A 22,390-nucleotide genomic window follows, 5' to 3' on the forward strand; every position below is an offset into this window, starting at 1 on the left:
ACTTCAAGTGACCTGGTGACCTGACCTTGAATGACCTTGGTCTGAAATTTTCACAACATGTGTAGAATTGACGTATGATAAGGTGTACCAAAAAACGGAGCGCCGCCGTTTTTGAGATATTCGCAAAAAACACAAGGGGGTGTTCAAACACCCCCCCCCCCCCAGCAGGGCGCGGGTTGAATCAAGGCAGGTTCTGAATAAAGATTGCTGTTGGGATGTATCGCAGGGGGTCCTGGCCATGTCAAGGTCAAGGCGACCTGTGACTACGTCGACACTGTTCCTCGTGCTTATGCACCCCCACCTCTGCGGCCTCCGTAACCCACTCGCCTTGGCTGGAGCAACCGATCGGTGCGGGCGCTGGCTGCATCCCGGCAGTTCATCCCGGTACGGCCTGTGTCCTTGCCGGCCGCGGCATCGTCGGCCGTCGCTGCCAGTAAAGGAGGCTGATGCGATCGTGAGGGAGCACCGCCAGTTCCTGTGGGTATCCCGGACTTGCCGCGTCGCCGCCGTCCCCAGTGGCCGCTGCTGCAGGCGACTTTGAAGGCCGCGCCTGGTGCCTTGGGTCACTGCTGCAGTAGCCTGGGGCTGGATGCCGTACTAACCACAGTATGTAGCTCCAGCCGAGTGCTGAATAATGCTAAGCCGAACTCTCGTCACTTGGGTATATGAAACGCCGTTTATAAAGTAGCATGATAATCGCTGACAATTAGGTACTGTATGCGAAATCATTCGTGGGCCCCTTCGGTTCGGTGAGATCTGCGGTGAATCGCAATGATCTTTTATCTTTTGTAAACGGTAAATCTTATGCTCAATTCGTTGGAAATATACCGTTCGTCTGCTCTTAACGTCAAATGAGAAATTTTAAAGTTTTTTCCCGATGCCACTGTTCGTTTATGATCTGGTGATGTGACAGCTCAAGTGATGTGTAGCTCGACTTTCCTATAGCAATATCGGCAAAAAGGAGTGACAATGCATCCAAAAAGTAGCGTTTCGCACCGATGATTTTACATGTTGGCGAAAAGCGAGCGGGACGTAAAACCCAAGCTCTCCTTCCGTCCCGGTGCGGTTAAATACGCGTATCTGGCTCCATACGTGAATCACACTCAGATCCGGCCGCTCCAGTCCCCATGTATAGCAAGGCCATGACTTGCCCCATCCAGCGGGTCGCTCGTGTCGCTTTCTCGCGAGGACGGCGACGACCAGTGACGTCGCGAAGTTCGGCGGGCACACCGCGGGGGGTAAACTGCTGGGTCACCACGCGGCCGCCAACAGACGGCGGCCAGCCAGCGGCGCGGGTGTGCGGAACCGGTCCCGATCGGGAGAGCGGCAAACACTCGCGCACACCCGCGTGCACGAGCAGACGCACAGCGGCGAGTGAGCGAAGTCGCGTGGTCTGAGAGAGGGTTGTCAAGAGTCGGTGACTGTCGGTGGTTGCGTATTTGTGCCACAAATGGACACATCAGTCGATTCGGATAAAAAGGTACGTACGTTATGCTGATTGCTGGTTGGAGCATAAAACGTGTGTTTCTTCCATCAGCTAGCTAGGCATATATAGTTTGCTAGGAAGCCTAAGTAATTTAAACGCATTTCATCTAGCGGCTAGTAATAGATAGGGAATTTATATCATGTGGTGGGCTGAATGCACCATGCTGACAATTTCCCCTAAGTGCACTTGTTCGCCACACTCCGCCACTGGATTCTTAACCCGCGCACCGACGGGGGGGGGGGCGGATATCCGCCCCCCCCTGAGGTTTTTCGCGGATAGCGGGAAAACCGCGGCGCGTAGCGCCGCGAAATTTGGTATGACTATTCTCTCATCAATTTTACACATGGTGTGCAAGTTTGAACCTCCTAACTTTTAAGGTCAGGTCACCAGGTCACTTTGAATGACCCAACCTCAAGTCACTTTTTTGCAACTTTGTCACCGTGCCAGAGCTACAGTAGATGTCGGAGGCCTTTGAAAGTCGCAGGATGTTATTAGGTCATTAGTAGCTACAATTTGTATATCTCGGAATTTTGATGTCGGTGACCTAAGGTCAGGTCAATTTCGCGACCTCCCCATTATAAGTCAATGGGGGAAAAATCAACTCCCTGTTTTTACCACTAAAACGGGTCGGAATGGCCCCATATACCATACATGACTTCACATACGATCAACCTTCACTACCTTGAGGTCTGTTTTGCTGTTGGGCAGCTGTAAGGTCATGTGACGTCATCAAAGGTCACCAAAGGTTTTTGGCCAATAACTCCTTACAGGAACAAGATACAGCCGCGCGGATGGTCTCATTGTGTTCAGCTCGTCAAGACGCATCGAATGATATACATGATGACCTCGAGGTCACGTGACCTGAGGTCAACCTTTGACCTTGACCTTTCGAGGTCAACATATATATCATTCGATGCGGATCGACGAGAGGATCACGATGATGCCCTTAGTTTGCTCCTATCTTGACTACTTCGAAAGTTATTCGAGAAAAACCCTCTCCATATCTAGCGCCGCCATTTTGACTTTTTCGACCCCTGTGACGTCATCTTTGACCTGACCTGAAAATGACCTTAGTAAAAATTGTAGACCTTGTCCGTGCGTATCCGATGCCGTTTACCGCTTGTCGCTATCTTGCTTCGTTCTCGAGATCTCAGGGGGGGGGCGGTCATCCGCCCCCCCCCGTCGGTACTAAGTTGGCGCAGACCCCCGTCGGTGCGCGGGTTAATGACAATTTTGATTGTCCGTTTTAAGGTAACAGACTTTTAAAATGAATTGAACATTGAAGGCATTTAGAAACTTAAAACTCTAGTGTTTGACCCAAAAAGTACTTTTCAAGTGAACCGTTTCATTGCGATCTGCAGGTGGTAGGTACCAAAATTGGGCTATTAACATGTTAGCTGACAATTATGAGATGTTTATCGGTCTGGTGAAAACGCAAATACCTATGCACAATCTCTCAGACTCTCACTAACATAACAGTAATGTTTCACACATCCTAGCAGCCGGTCGCCGGACATCCAAAGCTCGCGATAAGGAAATAGCGGTGCCGTCAACGTCAAACAATTTCGGCCGGCCATTCGGCGCGGAGACGGTGCGTTGTAGGTACTCCAGTCACGCAGTACCTATATAGGGCCTTGGTCATGGTCTCGGCATGGCGGGCGTCCGATGCAAACCCGCTGGCTAAAGCGGTCACAAATGGCGCGTAGCGTATTTATTGGTCAAGATTACGTTTTCGTTGGCAAAATATTTTATTTGTATTTCTTTTCACTTGTGTAGGTATTATTTTGCAGCCGACTATGCCTAATGTGATCAATATTTCTCGTTTTCCAGGAATCTTTGGAAGACAGTTCTTCATCTTCTTCGAACTCATGGCCAGTCAAGAATTCAAAGTAAGTCTATGAGTGTCTGTTGGCAGAGAGAGCCGGAGTATCGATCAAATTAAGCATCTGTATCAGACCCAGGAGTAAGCCGCGTGTAACTCGATAGCTTATAAGCATTACACGAATTAAACTAAACGAATTTGACAAGACACTACGAACTTCTCTTCGAGCCCAGCATGACTGGCATACGCCCCCAGTCGTGTTGGACATGGATTCGGTCCGGTACTGGGGTCGTGGATATGAACAGTGGAATTCATTGCATCTAAAACGGTCGCCCTCTATTTACGTAGCTGCTATAGCTAGAGCTTGCGGTATGGTACCAGCCTACCTACATCAACAGCAGTGCACAATGCACATTGAGCCCTTGAGAGGGTAAATCACTATGTAGAAGAGGGTAAACTTATATGCTTCCACGCGAAAATTTAACAGGTTGACGAACTACAGCACAATCCTTTACAAAGGCACACGAGTAATCGTGTCAAAAGGTAATAATCGTGTCCAGGACCCTTGAACGGTCGGTCCTGGGCATTGCCTGCGACTGAACGTGCACTGCTGGCTCTCCCATGGCTGTGACCATTTCCGCTAGCCACCGACCACCCTCTTCAAGAGCTATTCTCACATATATGACCAAAAGTGACTAAAGCGAAAAGCTAAAAAAATTAAACCTAAAAGCTAAAAACCTATTTAACGCCAAAGTTGTTTTTAACTTGAGCTGTGGGTCCTATAGACGTAGGTACGGGGTTCGATGTTTTACCTATCGTGTGGGTACTGTGAAGGGTCGGGAGAACAAACACCGGTGAGCGGCGCAGAAACGTCCAAGTAGGACCCGCAGAGGCACGCACAGAGGCCATGGGCAAACAGGCCGGCAGTGTTCGTGAACAAACATTTTAGCGCTCATGCTAACCTTTCTTTTCCGAGAGAAATTGTAAATAGACGGGGAAAGCAGCAGCACGCGCCGCCGACAGCGGGTGTTTTGTGAAGGGCAGACGGCGAGGCGGCGAGGCGACTCAATGCAAGCTTCCTCCAGCTATACAATTCGCACTTGAAAGTACTTTGTGCCCTCCAAGGCATCTCAGGGTCCCGTATACACAAACCAACCAACTGGGTTGATTATTCCCGTTCTATAATGCAGCATTATCTTCCAATTCACAAATCTATTATGCCGCAAGTCGCGGCTCCTTTCACGTATTTGGGACACATGTGGACCGGCCGCATGTTGAGCGTATCATTAATCAAAAACTGGCATAATCTTGAATCATATTGTTTCATGAATGCAACATAATAGCCGTATCAAATACACAGCCTTTGCTCTATAGCCTCTGTCTGCCACGTTGGTATTGTTCTACTTCTTTGTGGCGGACATCCGCACATGCACCCGGTGAAGGTCGGCGTGTCACCCACGCGACCGGCGACTGTTGTGCGGTGCGCGGTGACGTTACTTCCGGTGACGGTGCGGGGAAGGTGACGCGCTGCGCCGGTCGGTGACGGCGCCGCGCGTGCGTCGGCGTCGCTGGCGGACCGTTCGGTCCACTGTGATTCAGTCGGAGGACCCAGCGTCGCTCAGTCACCGGCCGACGACGGAGGTCTATCGGGAGCTGCCCGCCTTCGCTATACAGTGGTCTGCTGGAAACTGCCCATCTGCGCTTATACAGCTGCTCGCCTTCGCTCTACAGCGCGGCGGTCTACTGGAAACCGTGCCCATCGGCGCTTATACTCGGCGTCTGTGAAGAGCCGCACGTGGTCTGTCGGAAGCTGCCCAACGCAACTATGTACAGAGATCTTCGTCGCGCTTTGCCCGCCGGCAATACAGGGGTCTGTCGGTAGCTGCTCATCGGTATAAAAGCGGTCTGTCGGAAGCTGTTCAGCATGGCGGCCAGCGTGGCTCGGCTCGGCTGGAGAGGCGATACCAGGGGAAGGTGAGATCAGCAGCAACGCAGATCTACTGATGGAAGGTCGGGGATTCAGAAGGCTGACCCTGTAGAAGCCGAGATTTGTTCGCAGTTGCCGGTCAGCGCCGTAAGATGCACTTGCAACCATCATTTTCCTCCTTTCCGAGCAATTCAGTGGAAATGCAGATGGTAAGATAGGGACAGCGATACAGATTCACGTGAAAATGAATTTTATGATCAGCCACCGATCAGCAGCGGATAATTATTATTTTGTTGATGCTCATGAGCTAAGTTTAAGTCTTGGCTTAAGGGCTGATCTGTTTCAAGCTGTTCTAATATTTTCTTTTGATCACAGGGAAACTGAAACAATCCAAGTGCCTATTTTTTTTTTGTAGTACCTAAGTAGCTCATATCCGTAGGTATATTATCGAAAAATTAGTTCTTTAAATGTTTATTACTATGACGTTCTTGATTTTCTAACGCAGATATTTATAGTAAGAGGAATATTTTTCTGGTGCATTCCGTACAAAATATCCCAACGCAAAATATTGAATAGCAAAATCATAGAATGCATTATCTGTAGATACCTAGGTACCTACCTATCGTCAAAACATCGAAAGCAAAATAATGAAATGGTAAAATTTCGAAATCGCAAAATAACGAATTGCATAATATCGAAAGAGAAAACATCGAATCTTAAAATATCGTACTACCTACCTACCTACAAAATACCGAGAGACAAACTATCGAAAAGACAAATGTCGAAAGCCAATAGGTAGGTATATCGAAAGCTAAATATCGAAAAAGAAAATAACAGCAAACGACAAATATCGAAAAATAACATGTAACATACATTTAACCCGGCAGGCGGTGGGCCTACCAGCCACCTTCCGCGCGGTGGGGGGGGGGGCATTTTTTTGCCCCCCCCCCCCCCGTATCTCCGAAACTACTGGACGGATCCGCAAAATTCAAACGGCGTTCGATAGCCCTGTCAAATTTGTCGAAGGAAACCAAATTTCATTGACCTCGGGGTCACCGATGACGTCACAGGTCAGGTCAAAGATAAAATGTTTCACCGTTCACGGGGTTTCTAGGGAAAGCGCTATAACACCGAGTAAAACGCATTTTGTCGAAAATCAGCGATAAGGCGTCAGTTGTCTAGTACATATGTTGCTATTAGAGGTCACTGGTCATACCAGGTCAGGTCACAGCCCACAGGTCAGGTCACCAAAGGTTGTAGCCCCTGCATGTACCGCCGGTCACCGCTAGGCGCGTTTACTTCCGCCGGTCACCGCTAGATGCTGTGAACCGCGAGTTACAGTTTTGTTAATAGGTGTCGCTTTTACCAGTCTCTAAATTGCTAAAGCCGCCCTCGCTGACGTCACCCAGCTCGCTCATCCCGTCAAAGATGCAGCTCTGAGCCTCAGCACTGACGCCAGCAGCACGGCAGCCGGCGCCGTGCTCCACCAGCGAGTTGGTGGTTCTCTTCAGCCTCTCGCCTTCTTCTCGCGCAAGTTCACGCCCACCCAACGCCGCTACAGCACCTTTGGACGGGAACTGCTCGCCATGTACCTCGCCGTGCGACATTTCCTGCCCTTTCTGGAAGGACGCGACTTCGAGATCCTCACGGACCACAAGCCGCTCGTCTTTGCTCTCAAGGCCAACGGCAACGCCAACCATTCTCTCCGTGAACAACGTCACATGGACCTGATTCTGCAGCACACCAGCAAGATCGGACATGTTCCTGGACATCTCAACCCGGTAGCTGACGCCATCTCACGGATCAGCTCAGTGTCTGCGCCGGCTTCTGCCGCAGCTACACCTTCACCCGGCCTTCTGAGCTTGGCCGACATCGCCCTACACCAATCCAACGATCCTGACCTGCCGAAGCTGCAACAATCCTCATCTCTGATCATCCGTGACTTCCCAGTCCCTGATCATCCGCATCTACGTCTCTGGTGCGACACCTCAACGGCCACACCTAGACCTGTAGTCCCAGCCAGACTCCGCCCTTCCATCATCAAGAGCTTCCACGACTTGTCTCATCCTGGCATCAACGCTACGCGTCATCTCATCTCATCGAGGTTCATCTGGCCCCACATCAACGCGGACATCCGTGCCTTCGTCCGGAGCTGCCAGCACTGCCAGCGTGCCAAGATCCAGCGCCACACGAAGCCACCCATGGGCAGCTTCCAGCCACCTGACTCTCGCTTCCTACACATCCACATCGACCTTGTCGGACCACTTCCTCCGTCCCATGGCAACTCCTATCTCCTGACTGTCGTCGACCGCTTCACCCGATGGCCCGAGGCAATTCCTCTGCCCACCATGGACGCCGTCACGGTGGCTCGGCATCTCGTCAGCGGCTGGATCGCCCGCTTCGGAGTACCCGAACTCATCACCACCGACAGAGGATCCCAGTTCGAGTCCCGCCTCTGGACAGAAGTCTCCAAGCTTCTCGGCACCTCTCGGATCCGGACCTGCGCCTACCACCCAGAAGCAAACGGGATGGTAGAGCGCTTCCACCGCCAACTGAAGTCAGCTCTGCGGACCAATGACGACGCCGTCTCCTGGTCGGACCGACTTCCTCTGGTGCTACTCGGAGTGCGCACGGCCCTCAAGGAGGATCTCGGATGCACCGCTGCAGACCTAGTCTATGGTTGCAGTCTCCGACTTCCTGGTGACTTCCTCTCCCCCATGTCGTCGGACACTTCTTCTGATCCGGCTTCCCTAGCCTCTCGTCTCCGTGCCGCCATGTCGGAGCTCCGTCCAACTCCTCCTCGTCCTGGCTCCCGCCAAATCTTCATCTCTCAAGACATGCAAACCTGCTCCCACGTCTTCATCCGACGCGATTCGCATCGCTCTCCTTTCCAATACGTCTATGACGGTCCTTATCGTGTCCTATCCCGCGACCAGCACACCGTCACCATCGACCGTCTCGGGCGACGCGACACCGTCACCCTGGCTCGGTGTAAACCGGCCTTCACGGACAACATGCCTGCCGCAACGCCGCCTGCAGCACCGGACGTCCTGGTGAACGACACGCCTACTACAGCGACAGACAGCTCGGTGGACCGCCCGCCTGCTGCATCGCCTGCACCCAGCCGCTCAGGTGCCCCCGGCGGCTCTCGCCCGGCTCGCCGCGTGCCGCCGGACCCGTCGCCTGCTTCGCCACCCCCTCTCCGCCGTTCGTCGCGTACTCGCCGCCAAACTTCTTTTTATGGTGTTTAACTAGGGCGGGGGAGTGATGTAGCCCCTGCATGTACCGCCGGTCACCGCTAGGCGCGTTTACTTCCGCCGGTCACCGCTAGATGCTGTGAACCGCGAGTTACAGTTTTGTTAATAGGTGTCGCTTTTACCAGTCTCTAAATTGCTAAAGCCTTCGATTAAGTTGTGCGCCCCCCTTTTAACGTTCCGTTCGCTTAAACTGCTGTATTGTTTGGACAACTGCATTGGCTGTGTGTATATTAAAAACCGTATGTATTCGTTTATTACATTCGATGTTCTCGCCAACATGTGTGCAATACTAGATAACTAAGTTCGTATGTAAAATTATATATGTCTCGATTTTGTGGCGAAATACAAGAGATATCTGTAACATACAGTGTTTCTACTGGCTACACCAGCCAGAAGGTCACCAAGGGTCACCACATGAGCCCAATTTTACTAAGGTTATGCGATGCATGTTTTATGGCCAGTTTTAATTTCCAACTCAATGGTGTTGGTTATAAGACCATCAGGTACGGTTTAGGTCACTTTCTGGTGGAGGTCAGGTCAAAAAAGGTCAAAAAAGGTCAAATTTCAAAGTTGATATTTTTGCATAAAATGGGTACCTATCGATTCGATGCAGCTCGTCACGGGGAGTCTAATGGTGGTCTTTGTTTTGCGTTACGAGGTCTGAAATTGCTAAAAATTGAGTTTGAAAATTTGACGTCATCAATTTTGAACAGTTTTTTTGCTATAACTTGGCCAAAAAAAGAGGTATCGATCTCAAATTTGGTATGTAGATAGAAGGCGGTAGGGACTATCACATATATTCCGTTTTTTCGAAATTCAAAAAACTTTTTGGATTTTTTGGCTATTATATTCAATTTTTTTTTTATTTTTGGGGGTCAAAATAAAAAAATGAAAAACCGAAATAGCAGTTTTGTAGCCCTTTTGATTCCACACCTTTTATTTAAAAAAACATTTTTCTGTATCTCTAAAGCTGTAGGCCTGACAGCTCTTCCCGCGAAACCTTTTTTTGGGTCGAAAATGGCAAAAATGACGTCACTCTGACGTCATTAGCGGCCAACCTATCATAGCCTTTGGAAAAAAATTTGGTCACCATGTGCGCTAGCTGCTCCCGGGAGGGTCCTGAAAGTTTGGTGACGATCGGCGCAGCGGTTCTCGAGATATATCGAAAAAACTAAAGGGGAGGGGGCAAAAAAATGCCCCCCCACCGCCTGGAAGGTTAAGAAAATGGTGGCGAGTAGTGATGGCGTTTTTGTTGCATTTTTATCTTTCACCTACGTAAGGTGCATAATGCATATGCTCTTTGTTGCGTCTTGTATGTTTTCGCATAAGTAAATTATTAGGTACTGTTTCACTGGCCAATCAGGGAAGGCGGTCTTGGACACTGCAGGGGGAGCGGGCATCGCCCCAAAATTCTCCAAATTCCAAAAACTCATCGGATTTCGATTCCTTACGCACTGCCGGACGCCGGTCCCGTAGCCCAGTCGATAGAGCGCTGGACTCCTGGTGCAGCGTTCTCGGTTATAGCAGTCCGGGTTCGAAGCGCGACGGGCGCTTGACGTTTATGGGCCTCCGGCCTGACAGGTATGGTTGCGGTTGGTGGCAGGCCGTAGCCAGGCGAAGTCAGTGAGGGGACCGGCCGTGCGCACGTTAAACTTCTGCCAAATTGAATGAACTTTAAATTCTCCCAAGGAACCGGAATTGCGCGATCGGAGGGTAGAGGGCAGGGTCAACGCAACAAGCTTCGCTGAGCGGGGGCTCTGTCCTTGTGAAGCCTTCCATTCAAAAGGCCCGGATTAAATTTATAAAAAAAGAAATACTGCTGTGTAGTCTAACTCAAACTTTCCTTATAAAAGTTGCTTAGTTTTCCGTTTGACGTTTGTTCTGAAAAAACGCAAATTTTCGCCGATTTCGGGCGCTGCGGGGGGAGGGGGCTTTTGCACCAAATGCCCCCCCCCCCATGTATCCACCAGTGTATTGCTCGCATCCTCGGGCTTTAGATTGTCTGGCGGTGTGTTTAATTACGCCATCAATTACGCTAAGCGGAAATGAATAGCTTACCGAGCCAAAGCCTTTACCTACCTACATCCCTGGCTTTATCCTCGACCCTGCTGTGAGCCTATTGATAGTCGCTGGACCGCTGACCAGCTCAATATTACTCTGAATGAATAAGAACGGAATGCCAATCGTGTACGACAGTGCGACGTAGGTCATTTATGAAACAAGGAACCTCTTGGCATGCTCTTGGCCCTTTCCCTCGTCCAAGGGATTCGAAAAGCCGGCTTTCAATTTGTGTGCTCGCGAACCGTTTATTTTCGCAACACGATGGACTAATAACCACTTTTCTAATAGGAAGGTACACTTCACGTTTCATTTGTGGACTTATCTCTGCTTATTGATTTATTTTTGTGCATTGTTTTTTTTTCGAGTGGTGTTTCGGCGCTTTATCCGATTCCGGCAAACTCTATGTCACAAAAGTTTTAATAAAAAATATTGGTCTGAATCCGGCCTCATTTTTCAGAAAATTGTTCACCTAAAACTTCTCATAGTGGACTTATGGTCCCATCGCCTATTTAGCTCAGATATCGGCCAAAATCTGCCTCAGAATGGGATGGACGGCCTGACTGTTCGACAAGACCGGTGATGTCCAAGTTACGCGGAGTACGACGCTCAGTACAACGATCCCCTTTTAGACTGATTGACTTGACTGTGGGCAGTGCAGTGTTGAGCTCCATTGTTTTATCGAGCTCTACCAGCACGCACACAAACGCGCACGAAGTAAATCTGTTAAGCTGTTCAGACCAATGGCGCTTCATGTTTTCCTCGAACTGTTTTTCCACAGGACGGCGTCGTTCCGCGTGCTGTCTCTGGTGTACGCCAAACTGCTGGTGGTCGTGTGCATCGCCTTCCTCATCTCCGAGATCGTTACCACCAACGTCCCGCTTCACTATTACGAGGTGAGCAGCGATCGGCCCTTTGAAAACGTCGGTAGTTTGCTTATTCCAGTCGTTGGTATAAGCCATGTGCAGCAAGGTTTACCTCTACAGGCACGAGAGCTTTCAGCCACGGCATATACCAGCCAGGCGGTTATACAGACTCTTTCAGCAGTGGGTGGGTGTCGCTGAAACGGTCGTCGCCCTAAAACAAAAGACCTTGCGGCAAAGACGATGCTTCAAAAGACCGCCACTGAAGTCTTGTTTGTGCTGCATCATGTGCTCAAATCCTACACCATATGTCGGAGAGAGCAGCGAACCGTACTTGTCCCGTAACTAGCTCTAGCTCATGAATGACAATTGTGAAAGAAAACCCAACGTGGCATGGCGAAGACGTGCGTGCCCGGGGAAAGAGGCACAGGCGTCGTTGAAAAGCCACGACTGCTGTCACTGACCGCCTGGACGGACCGGCGGCGGTCCATGCTGACTCGGCGAGTTGTGGTGCGGGCCAACCGAGCGGTGAAAGGCTGGTCCAGACTGATGGATCGAGAAACGGCCAGCTGCAAACGGCGGCCCGCGGAACCCACAGATCCGGAGTGTAAACAGCTTTGTGTAGGAATCTAAGCTGTTGGCCAGTCAACCGCTAACTTGGCTACGCTCAGGTTTGACCTAAGAGTCGTCACGTGAAGGATTGGCGTCTACCTATTCTATTAGGACGATGTCAATGTGTTGTTTTGAAAGAGGACTGAAAAATATAATGCCTAAAATAGGGTCGGGATGTGAATGTGTAATGCGCGAATGGGAAAATTGCCTATCACATTTGTCGGACAACGCAGAAAGCCGACATTGAATTCAACTTGCCATGGACATGTTGTGGGCAGATATTCCTGACCAATATGAGGAACATCTGAGGCTTTCCCTCTGTTTCAAACATTAGACCGCGATGACCTTCGCATGACACTGCTGAACCACTTGTGTGGTTTCTACCCGTCCAATGTCCATGACACCAGTGTTGCCGGCCGCGCAGGGTTTCTTCGCGTACATGTACGGCGGCAGCATCCTGTTCCTCAGCTATGTGTTTGGCTACCTGCTGCAAGAGCCCTCCGGGAGGACCGGAGCCGCGGGCAGTAGGGACTGCAACACACACTTCTGGAACAAGGTGAGTGTTGACCTTAAGCCAGACCGCGGGCAATCGACTTCAACTAGTTGTATGTTATCGTAGCTGGACTGAAATGCTGCACATGCCGAGAAAGTTGAAATGATGGCTTACAATACGAGTGTGAAAGCATGCAACATACTTGGTTGTATCCATCACCAATCGCCTATACATATGTTGTCCCCAGTGGCGAAGCCGGGGCTCTCCGGTGGAAGTGAGCCTGAACAACATCAACGGCTCTCATGCGGAGACGCGCGGAGCCAGCGTTGCGCGTCTGCGAAAGGCCCGAACCAGCGACAACGACCACAGCCACGGTGGCTTCTTCTTGCGCGTGGGGGCCATCGGTGAGGCATTAGGGTAGTGCTGGGAACTCAATATTCGCACATATACCTACATACACCCACATCCACGTGGCAAGCAATGTATGCACAGACAATGCACATTGCACATAAGCTCATCAACGAACCAGTGAATAGGCAATGGCATGTTCCGTTGATATGATCTCTTGGCAATTTGCATGACTGCTATGATACAGATCTGTATCTTTTCTGTACATATACTGTGAAGTGTGATGTTGCTAAGTGCTAACTAACACCCGCCTGTCTGATAGCGTTTGGCCTTGGAGCTATGGTGTACAACGGCCTGGAGCTGGGATCCTATTTCGAGCTGCCGAATGACTCGGACTGTCGGAAGATCCTCCTGGCTGTGAACCCCTGCCTCCAGGCCACATTTACTTTCATGCAGATGTACTTCATCTTCGCCAACCCAAAGGTGAGTGGTAGACCAGTTTCTAGAAATTGGAAATGAACATTATGCCTTCAGGGCATTCGGTGCGTTACAGCAACGTCACTGCAGCAAACTTGTTTGGCACTCCTGCTTAAACGATATCACATATCAAAACGTCTTCATACTTCAAAGTGAAGTCAAGCTCGCCAGAGAAATCTACTGGCATCGTCCCACTTATTCGTTTCAGCTGAACATCCACAAGCTGAAGCTGGTCGCCCGGTTCGGTCTGATGCACGTGGTGGCGACAAATGTCTGCGTGTGGGTGCGCACCCTGGTCCGTGAAAGTCTGCGCATCTTTGTGGAGTACGCCGAGGAAGGCGAACGCCACGGGGACGAGGATCACTCCGGCGAACGCGAAGACCACGAGGCAATTGAAGATTTTTCATCATTCGGTAAGCGTGCTGAGAACATAGGCTTCAGAATGGCGATGTCAGAATGTAGGTAAAACTGTGCGCATATACTTTCATCAAAATCGTGATGGTCAAGTTTCGGACAATGCTTCATCTGATGTTTTTCATGATAGATTCAAAGTCCTTAAAGGGACTATCCCACCTTTAACATGGGGTTTGAGTTGAGATAGCCAAGTTTGCGGCGAGGTTCAGAAACCACTATCTATCTAGGTTGCAACCCCCGCGGCCTCTTGGTGTTGAAGAAATTCGTTCCCTTCATTTGAAAATAGGCCTTGTACAAGGCCCTATCTTCAACATGGAGCGACCGTTAGTGTGACGTCACCTCGTTTAGTCATTCTGATTTAAATGGGTTTGTTCGTTGAAAAATCGCTTAAAACCTGGTCTGAACTTTGTTGTGCTGCCTACAGAGTAAAAAGAATCAGCTTTATGACAGTAATGTGGCCTGGGAAAGGAGGTAATTTTGGGCTGTGACGTCACATATTTGAAAGTTTGTAATTAGAATATGGGAAGCCTAAGATGTTTAATGAAAAATAAATGCCAGAATGGTGTTCCTGGTCATCCAATCTATTAGGTCGGGCACAATTTAACTGGTTTTAACAACATTTTAGAAGGTGGGATAGTCCCTTTAACATCATCTGAAGTTCCAAAATGGCCGGTCGGTACTAACTACTAACCAACTAACCGTTCATTAGTCAGAACCTACGGGTTCCGTTTCACAGGAGTGGCGAGCGTGGCTGGCCGCCGCGGGAACCAGACGTGCGGCAGAGTAAACATCATGGGCTCGATCGTCAGCGACGCCTCGCCCTACCTGTTCCCGCTCATCATCGAGTACTCGCTGATCGGCGCCACGGTGCTGTTCGTCATGTGGAGGCATGTCGGCCGCTGTCCGCGCTACGTGTCCACGGACAGCGACGACCGGTCCAGTGCCGGCGAACGGCGACCGACGGCTGGAAAGGTGAGCCGCGAAACAGCCCTCAGACGGGAGCTCATTAGTGGTGCCGCGATGGTCTTTATGCATACGTTGTGAATCATTGCGGGAAGCTGGAGGTAAAATTATGTCTACAACAGCCTGTAAATACCTTCATAAATTTCTTCTCATAAGAACGTCTCGATAAGAAGGTAGGAAAAAGCGTAGATGGGACGACCGGTTCCCGATAAGAACATGGTATAAGAATGAGCGGCACCTGTGTGTTTCCTTGTTGAATCGTCCTGCGATGCTCTGCCCAGGTGGACTGTGTGGGCGTCTCGAAGGGTCTGTTCGCCGGCCTGCTGGTGGTCGCGGCCATCGTCATCAGCCTGGTGCTGTTCTTCGTGCTGGTGGGACGCGACGACCACCGGCGGCTGGCGATCCTTCTGGCCGACACCAGCCACGCAACCATCCTCGTGCTGATGGTGCTCGCCTGCCTGGCCGGATTCATCAAGTAGGTCTGCCGGGACTCGGTGCGACGACCTCGGTATCAGTCTTGGTTTCTCGAAATTATAACGGTGCCTAGTAGCGTCACGGGATGTAACACCGGTCTGTTGGTGACGCAAGCTGATCACAGTCTCACTCAGAAATCATCTGAATCAGACGGTGATCTGGGCCCGATCAATTCACATAGGTAGTACTTGTTTCGATCTCCCCACGCTGCTCCCCCAGCTGGAAGTGTGTGACGGTCGTGACATGCGTGACGGTCGCGTCACAGAAGAGCTGACACGTGTTTATTTGGACGCATGGCGCAGCTCTCCTGAGGCACCCCTGGATCAGACGTCGTGGGTGGTGGGCACGGGCGTCAATGGCCGCTGACAGCGGATTCATGCCGAGACGCGGGCAGAGCTGAACACAGAGCGCATGTTTGTTTAACCCTGCACAGTGTATACGGTCCGAGGAGGTCACGAGGTGCAGACGCTGACGTATGAAGGTCCTGCGGACGAAGTTCCCATTTTAGATCACTAAAATGCACCTTTCTTTCGCATTTTCTTCCTTCGATGACGCAATGCACACATAAATGTCATCGTTTTGTTTCCCAAAACAATAATGCCATAAGGGTTCACGGCCAAAGATGCTGAACTTCTGCCAACGTGTCCGTTTCAGATGTCGTCAGCTGAAGTTTGCCTACGACAAGCCGGACGACCTGGACACGATTCTGCTGCGTATCTCCGGCTTCGGCCTGTTCCTGTACTCGACCTTCTGCCTGATCGCCGCCGCCCTGTCGCCGCAGAAGAACGTCTCCAGCGTCCTGCTGCTCATCACCTCGCTGCTGGTTGTCATCCAGGTGAGGTTAGGGTACCAGAGGAAACCTGCCATCGATGACAAGATAGTGGTTGGCTGCGGTGAGCTGCAGCCAGTTTTGCTTAGACATCCGGTCCCACAAATAGGCTTTCAAGCTCAAACTGCTTGGTGCAGGTGCTTTTTTATTTCGTTTCTTGTATAGAGACCACTTTTTTGCTTACATCTGGCCTTGACGGCCCGAAACCGTCCGTGAGGCTCAACGTGACGGTTAAACACCTGCCGTGACGCTTTACGTGACGGTGCGACGCCATTCATGACGCTGTCCGAGACGATCCGACAATGACCGTGACTCAGTTGCGTCACGTCTCACGGTTCGCTGTCCCAGCCTGTCGACTGGAGCGGCTGCCAGGGCGGCGACTGACGGGAGGACATCTCGTTCACAGGTGCTGGCACAGCTGGTCTTCATCTCGGACGTCATGAAGCGTTCTGTGTACCTGCCCGAGCACGACCGGACCAAACCTGGCCGACAGCTGGTCACGTTTCTTCTGCTCTGCAATCTGGCACTCTGGGTTGTCTACACCATGGAAATCGACAAAGTGGACGCCAACCCTGTCCAGGTAACGGCACAAGTCACAACGAAATGTAACGTGAGCTTCTGAGGAGTTTTATGAATGTGTCTCAGTTGACTACGGCCGCTGGTCCGTTCGGCCACTTGCCACTGGTTTGTGCCACGGCACTAAGTGACCGATTGCTGGTCTGTATCGCCAACTGATTGTAGCCAATGGTCCGTGCCACCAAGTGGCTGTGGATTGTCCATGTCACCAACTGGTTGTTGCCAACGGTCTGCCACTAACGACAGTAGCCAGTGGCGTTTATCGCCAGTTGACTGGCCTGTTGTGTGTGTCGCTAACTGACTGTGACCTGTGGTCCGTCCCCAGCTGCATTTCTACGGGCCTCTGCCGTGGGCGGTGATCCTGCGCGCCACCCTGCCACTGGCCATCTTCCACCGCTTCCACTCCACTGTGGTGCTGGCGGAAGTGTGGAAGTCCAGCTACAGGCTCCAGTGACCCGCCTGCCTAACGCGCTCCCGCACTGCTGCTATCATCCGCGCGCATTATGTCTTTGTAGTGCTAACCCAACGTGCCACTCGCGCTGAATGTATTACGTGTCGTGATTCATGATCTGTATGTTGATCTGAACGGCATGGTCCGTGCCATGCGCCATAGGACCATCAAACGGGACAAGGTGGCGCATGGATAACGCATTTTACAGCGTTTTTATATTCTTCCTTTTACAAATTGTGACGCATTGCCGAAAGAAAAGTTGTTTAACCATGGCCATGGCCTGTCAATTGGTTTACTGTTTTTAGTTGCCAATATTACATGCGTAGTGTGCGGCGTGTGCGTGTGTTTAATTTGTGAATATCCTTTGAACTCTTTGTGGTACTCTTGTAAGTTTGATTCTACGCCACGACACTCGGCTTCTTGGGTACACATTGGGTCAGTTGAAGTAGCCGAAAACAAACACCTGACAATGATTATAAGAAACGCTAAAACAACAGTTAAGTTGCATTTAAGTCGAGTTTAAACTAAAGTGAAAGCATAGCATCTTTGCCCTTCTTCTCTTCAACTGTCTTGTAGATGCCGCACATCTCACCAGTTAAGCACAACAGGACAAATGTATGCACTATGCAGCCAATCCAATCGATCTTGCTAGGTGAATAGGACGCACAACACTTGTGCGAAGAGGCAGCATGGTTTGCTAAGTAGTGGACTGTAAACTGAAATGTTTTTGGTGTTATACAGAACGGAAAAGAAACGCAGGCTAATTCAGGTTCCTTATATCAGTCCACTCGACTCATCCTGCGACTTAGATTTCCAGAGAACGGCCAATAAATTCAAAGGACAAATTGCGTGAAGAGGAAGGTGGCTCACGTAATTGCTCCGAATCACCGGACAATGCCACTACATATATCGACCAAAAACCCGGATGCCATTCAAATGAATGCAAACCACCAGTCGACAATGTACGTGATTATTACCATCTTTAGACAGCACCGAGTCCAAGACGAGCTAAAGGTTTGAAAAAAAATGTCTTGGCACTAATATACGCAATTAGAGATTACTCATCCTGTTTCGGATCCATGCCTCCATGAAAGCAGCCAGATCACCTACGCAACGGAAAGATCGGCTCACCAATGCGATCTCAGCGCCCCCTTCTCCATCACCCATCCGTATTCAAAGTCATGCTGCCTAACAAAGCACCCTCTCCCCCCCCCCTCCCTGTTTCATCAGCCGATGCTTGATCGAATGTGCAACGGATTAGACAATAAACAAGTACGAAAATAGCCCTTCGGACTGTGTAAGCTGTGATCATTTATTGGAACCAGCAAACCGTGCCGGAAAATGACACGACATGATGGCGATGGACCTCACAAAATGAGTCTGGAGTGTGGTAGCGGGCGTACCCACTTGGGCAGTCGTTCCCGGCCATCTCCTCCTTCAGCCGGGCTGCGCTCATGACTGATGATGCACACGACGGCGGCACACAATGACACGATAACGGTGCGGGCGGGCGACCTCTACGTGGCGGCGCTGGCCGAGTCGCCGTCCACCTGCTGGATAAGGGTGATGTTGTCGCCCTTGAGCAGAATCCGACCTGAAAGGGAGGCATATGCGTTACAGCTTAGTTGAGTTCATTGCTTGGTAGCCATCCATTTTATGGTTGTCACGGACGAGTAACCTGGACACGTAAAAGCTGAAAAGCAACAACTGTGGGCTAATACATTGAATTATTAGACTGTGGCTCCATGGCACTGTCTCCATCCAGAGGCCAGCACACTGGTAGTTACATACCGATCTGCCTGCGGGTCTTGTGCTTCTCGTTGACTTCCTCGGACTCCTCGAGCACCAGATTCATGTACTCATCGAATCCGATAATGTGGCCCTCGATCCTCATGTTGACATTCTCGTACAGCCATACGGACACCCTGCTTCGGTTCTGAAGGTACCTAAAGATCAAGTTCTGCATCGAGTAGTTAAGGATTCATCTTGTACAAAATCACAAAGATATAAAAATCATGCTCATGCTAAAAAACAACAGACGATAAACACTTTGAACAACATACACTACATAGGGTATGCTAATTTTTATCCTGCAAAGGGCCTGTTTTTCTATTTTTGCGCAGCAGTAAAGATTCACCCTGTATCTCATTTGATGAATAGACATCGCCGGCGGAGAGCCAGGGCCCAGGGTTCCACTTCCTGCTCCAGCGATCTATAATATGACACTCCTGAAGGGGATGGTCTGTGGTTAGATGGAACAGCCAAAGTCAGTTAAATTAACTCAGCTGAGCGGGACCCACCGTTTTGGCTGCTCAACTTCGAAGTTTGATCCTAATAATATTGACCAGCCACAGTTGCACAATCGAATAGCAGAGGTGGGGTCAAAACAACAGGATGTTCTGAGTGTGGCATTTGCCTCCATCAATCTATCAATTCAGATATTGAAGCTAAGATTTGTAGAAAAAAAAATCAAAATAATTGCAGCAAATGTCTTTGACAGCTGAGCAGCATATCAATAGTTTCAACATTCTAAGTGCTATTAGTTTTGCTAAGAGCTTGCTCATTTGTTAAATAAAATAAATCTAAAACCTGCCCTAAAAGATTCAACCATGCTTCATGATATGCTGCTACAGCTACACTTAAGATTCAGGGAAACATATCTGACCAGGGACTTCCTGGTTGCTGTGCACAGCTTACCAACTCTGCTGTCCTAATGAAGTGAAGTTCACTATTCACACACTTAACACTATTCAAATGAGAAATTAGTCTGAAATGAGCAGGAAGGAACCAGCAATTTAAGGTACAGACAACAAAATGCACAATGTCTAATGAAATATCCAGTAAAGCATCCAATTCAACCAAATACTATTTAGCGCCTCCTACCCCAATGGAATTTCATAACTTAGATTATATATGCAGGTAGGTAGTCAGGCCAGTTTCACCAACAGCAAAATCACAGCCCATGCTTATGCTTTGCCTGAAGTCACATCCATGACAATATCTGTGCTAAGAACTTAAAGAATATTTAGCTGATCCCCTCATGGATCTTAAGGCCATGGAAGCACATAAAGCTCTTTATTAGGCCTTTCCAGCAGGGCAGCAGAGCCACAGCACCCAAAATAGGTGAATGACTAGGGTGACCCGCGTGCTCCGCAACGCGAAAAGGGGGTATTTACGATCGGCGGGTGTTTGGTGGTTCTTGTGTCGGTTGGGTTATCTATCCATTGTCGGTCGATTGCTTTTTGATGGCTAAACGATTTGGTTTGGAAAAAAATATCCATCGGATCGAGGTGCCCGTGTCTGATAAGCATGCTTTCTACTTCAGAACCTGTCAATAGTTCAGTGAACCTGTAAAATGTGTTTTATAAGTTTGGTGCATAGTTTTATGACAAATGGAAGCCGTAGATAATTTTCGCTAAAAATGGTTTGGCAGAGGTTTGAAACATTTATATTTTTTAAGAATACTGTTGTTTGTCATGCAAACGTGATAATTGGATCTTGGAGAGAATTAAATGCTCTTTCCAATGATAGTATTTTCAATTGTCAAACGTATTAGGTTAGGTTAAGCAGCAAAATCCGTGTAATTATTTATTGCCACATTATGGACAAATGCCATTTTCTTTAGCGATTTATTCCACCTTATTTTGATCAATTAGCTTTTCACAATTTTTCCATGAGGGACGGTACATTTTTATTGCTAATAGGCGCTGTTTCAACTCATTCCGTCTGACGATCACCTGAAATTAATATAAATTCCAAAATCCGTCCAAAACGTCCATTTTTCAAAAGAAAGTGTCCTCCCCGGTGCACGTGGCGCGTGCCAACCCCTGCACCGCACACCATTCGATAGCCCGTTCGATTCTCTACACGATGCTGTTTTCCCCGTACCGTTCGAGCCCACGGTTACCGAGATATTGCACCGGGACCGGACCCGTGTCGGGCAAATTTGGCTGTTTTCGCCCGTTTTTGCCAGCCGATTAATACATGTAAAGTCTATGACGCGAATTTGCACTTTTTGGGCACGCGCCACGCGCTCGCTATCGATCCGATCGAGCTGAGACCCATCAAAGGCACGTTGTCCATCCTTGTTCTATGAGTTGCGCAAACTTCAGCGCGGTAGGTGCAACGGTGTGACCTGTAACCCGCGCTACGTAGCACCATGTCGCGACCTTCGTAATAGACAGAAACTACGTCACCACAAATAGTAATATAGATGTGCCTCTTCCAACCTATAAAATAAAACAATAAAACTCAACAAACTTCACAAGGACATTAGTGTTCTACTGTACAGCAGGGCATAAAGAATCAAAATCTGAGGATGGTATGGAGCTTAAAGGGGACCCTACCAGTTACCACTTTAAAAAAAGCGAATGAATTGGCATACAGGTGATGTATCGTGGTTCAGAAAGAGAAAAAATGAATATCAACCAAATTTCAACAAAAAAATATTTACAGGTTTTTGAGATATTACATTTAATTTTGTATATTTATGGAGCCTCTGCTGTCCCTATGACATCATTTTTTAGCAATGATTTGGTATCTTTAAAGTGTGACAGATGTTGCACACAAAGCAGCATAAGCTACCTCATCTTTACCAGGGTTTATATTTTTTAAGTGATTTTTTAATCTTCTACGTTAAAGTATAATATCTAAAAATATCTAGATCTGTACTGAGGTCACAGTCAGAGGGGGGCATTCAAATGCATTTGCCCCTCTGGGCTCTGAATCAAGTGCTGCAACTTGGGAATTAAATATTTTGAGTTTGAGGCATTTCTCAATGTTGTGAGTGCCGAAACCAGTGATTGTTAGCCAGGGATCTCAATTTGGCTATCTAAACTAAAACCTTATGTTAAGGTGTGATGATCACTTTTAAAATAATAATGAAACGTAGGTACCCCCCCCCCCCCTCCCACAACACATCAAACCACTGTTCAGTCCTGTGCACATAAATTGAAATTGCGGAGTTAAGAAGGCACTCTTCGTCTAACACACTACCACAGGAAGCCACAGGAAGAGCATACCACACATTTTTATAGTTTCACAAAAAAACAATTAGCCAGACAACAGCGAATATGCCATAAAAGGATACAATCGGCTGAACCATAACCTTCTGAACCTTCTGACCTCTGTACGCCATCTTGAATTGAAAATACTACAATGAAAGTCAAACTAGACGAAAATGGCACTGGGCAACTGTGTAAAAATAAGCAATTGTTATATATGGATGCCCACTTGAAACTTTTACGATTATTGTTTTATGAATTCAACCGCTGACAACGTGTTGCTTCCCTCTCGCGCGCGGCCGGTACTTTTTCGACGAAATGCCGCGCCGTATACGCC

At 49.1% G+C, this 22,390-nt stretch overlaps 2 protein-coding genes across 5 annotated transcripts; one reads left to right on the forward strand and one right to left on the reverse strand.

Moving 5' to 3' along the window:
• The first annotated feature begins 1,270 nt into the window (after positions 1-1,270).
• Positions 1,271-18,333, forward strand: LOC122364026 (proton channel OtopLc-like). 4 transcript variants are annotated; one of them, XM_043334034.1, is made up of 12 exons: positions 1,271-1,480; positions 3,317-3,375; positions 11,332-11,446; positions 12,450-12,581; positions 12,766-12,922; positions 13,189-13,349; positions 13,552-13,756; positions 14,494-14,729; positions 15,002-15,195; positions 15,849-16,029; positions 16,430-16,603; positions 16,925-18,333. In XM_043334034.1, exons 1-12 carry the CDS (start codon positions 1,451-1,453, stop codon positions 17,051-17,053), a joined length of 1,773 nt encoding a protein of 590 aa, XP_043189969.1. In that variant the 5' UTR covers positions 1,271-1,450; the 3' UTR covers positions 17,054-18,333. The 4 variants fall into 4 exon arrangements, with proteins under 4 accessions (XP_043189969.1, XP_043189961.1, XP_043189988.1 ...); XM_043334026.1 differs by having other exon boundaries at positions 1,284-1,480; positions 14,467-14,729; XM_043334053.1 differs by lacking the exons at positions 1,271-1,480; positions 3,317-3,375 and adding an exon at positions 4,674-5,282.
• Positions 18,334-18,348: 15 nt separating this feature from the next.
• Positions 18,349-22,376, reverse strand: LOC122364062 (small nuclear ribonucleoprotein E-like). Its single transcript, XM_043334115.1, has 3 exons — positions 22,140-22,376; positions 18,842-19,010; positions 18,349-18,644 (listed from the first exon to the last, which is right to left on the reverse strand). The coding sequence occupies exons 1-3, from the start codon at positions 22,185-22,187 to the stop codon at positions 18,568-18,570; spliced, it is 294 nt and encodes a 97-aa protein (XP_043190050.1). The 5' UTR covers positions 22,188-22,376; the 3' UTR covers positions 18,349-18,567.
• Between the last annotated feature and the right edge of the window lie 14 nt (positions 22,377-22,390).

Source organism: Amphibalanus amphitrite, unplaced genomic scaffold (assembly GCF_019059575.1).
Source record: "Amphibalanus amphitrite isolate SeventyFive unplaced genomic scaffold, NRLGWU_Aamphi_draft 000027F_arrow, whole genome shotgun sequence".
Classification (NCBI taxonomy): domain Eukaryota; kingdom Metazoa; phylum Arthropoda; class Thecostraca; order Balanomorpha; family Balanidae; genus Amphibalanus; species Amphibalanus amphitrite.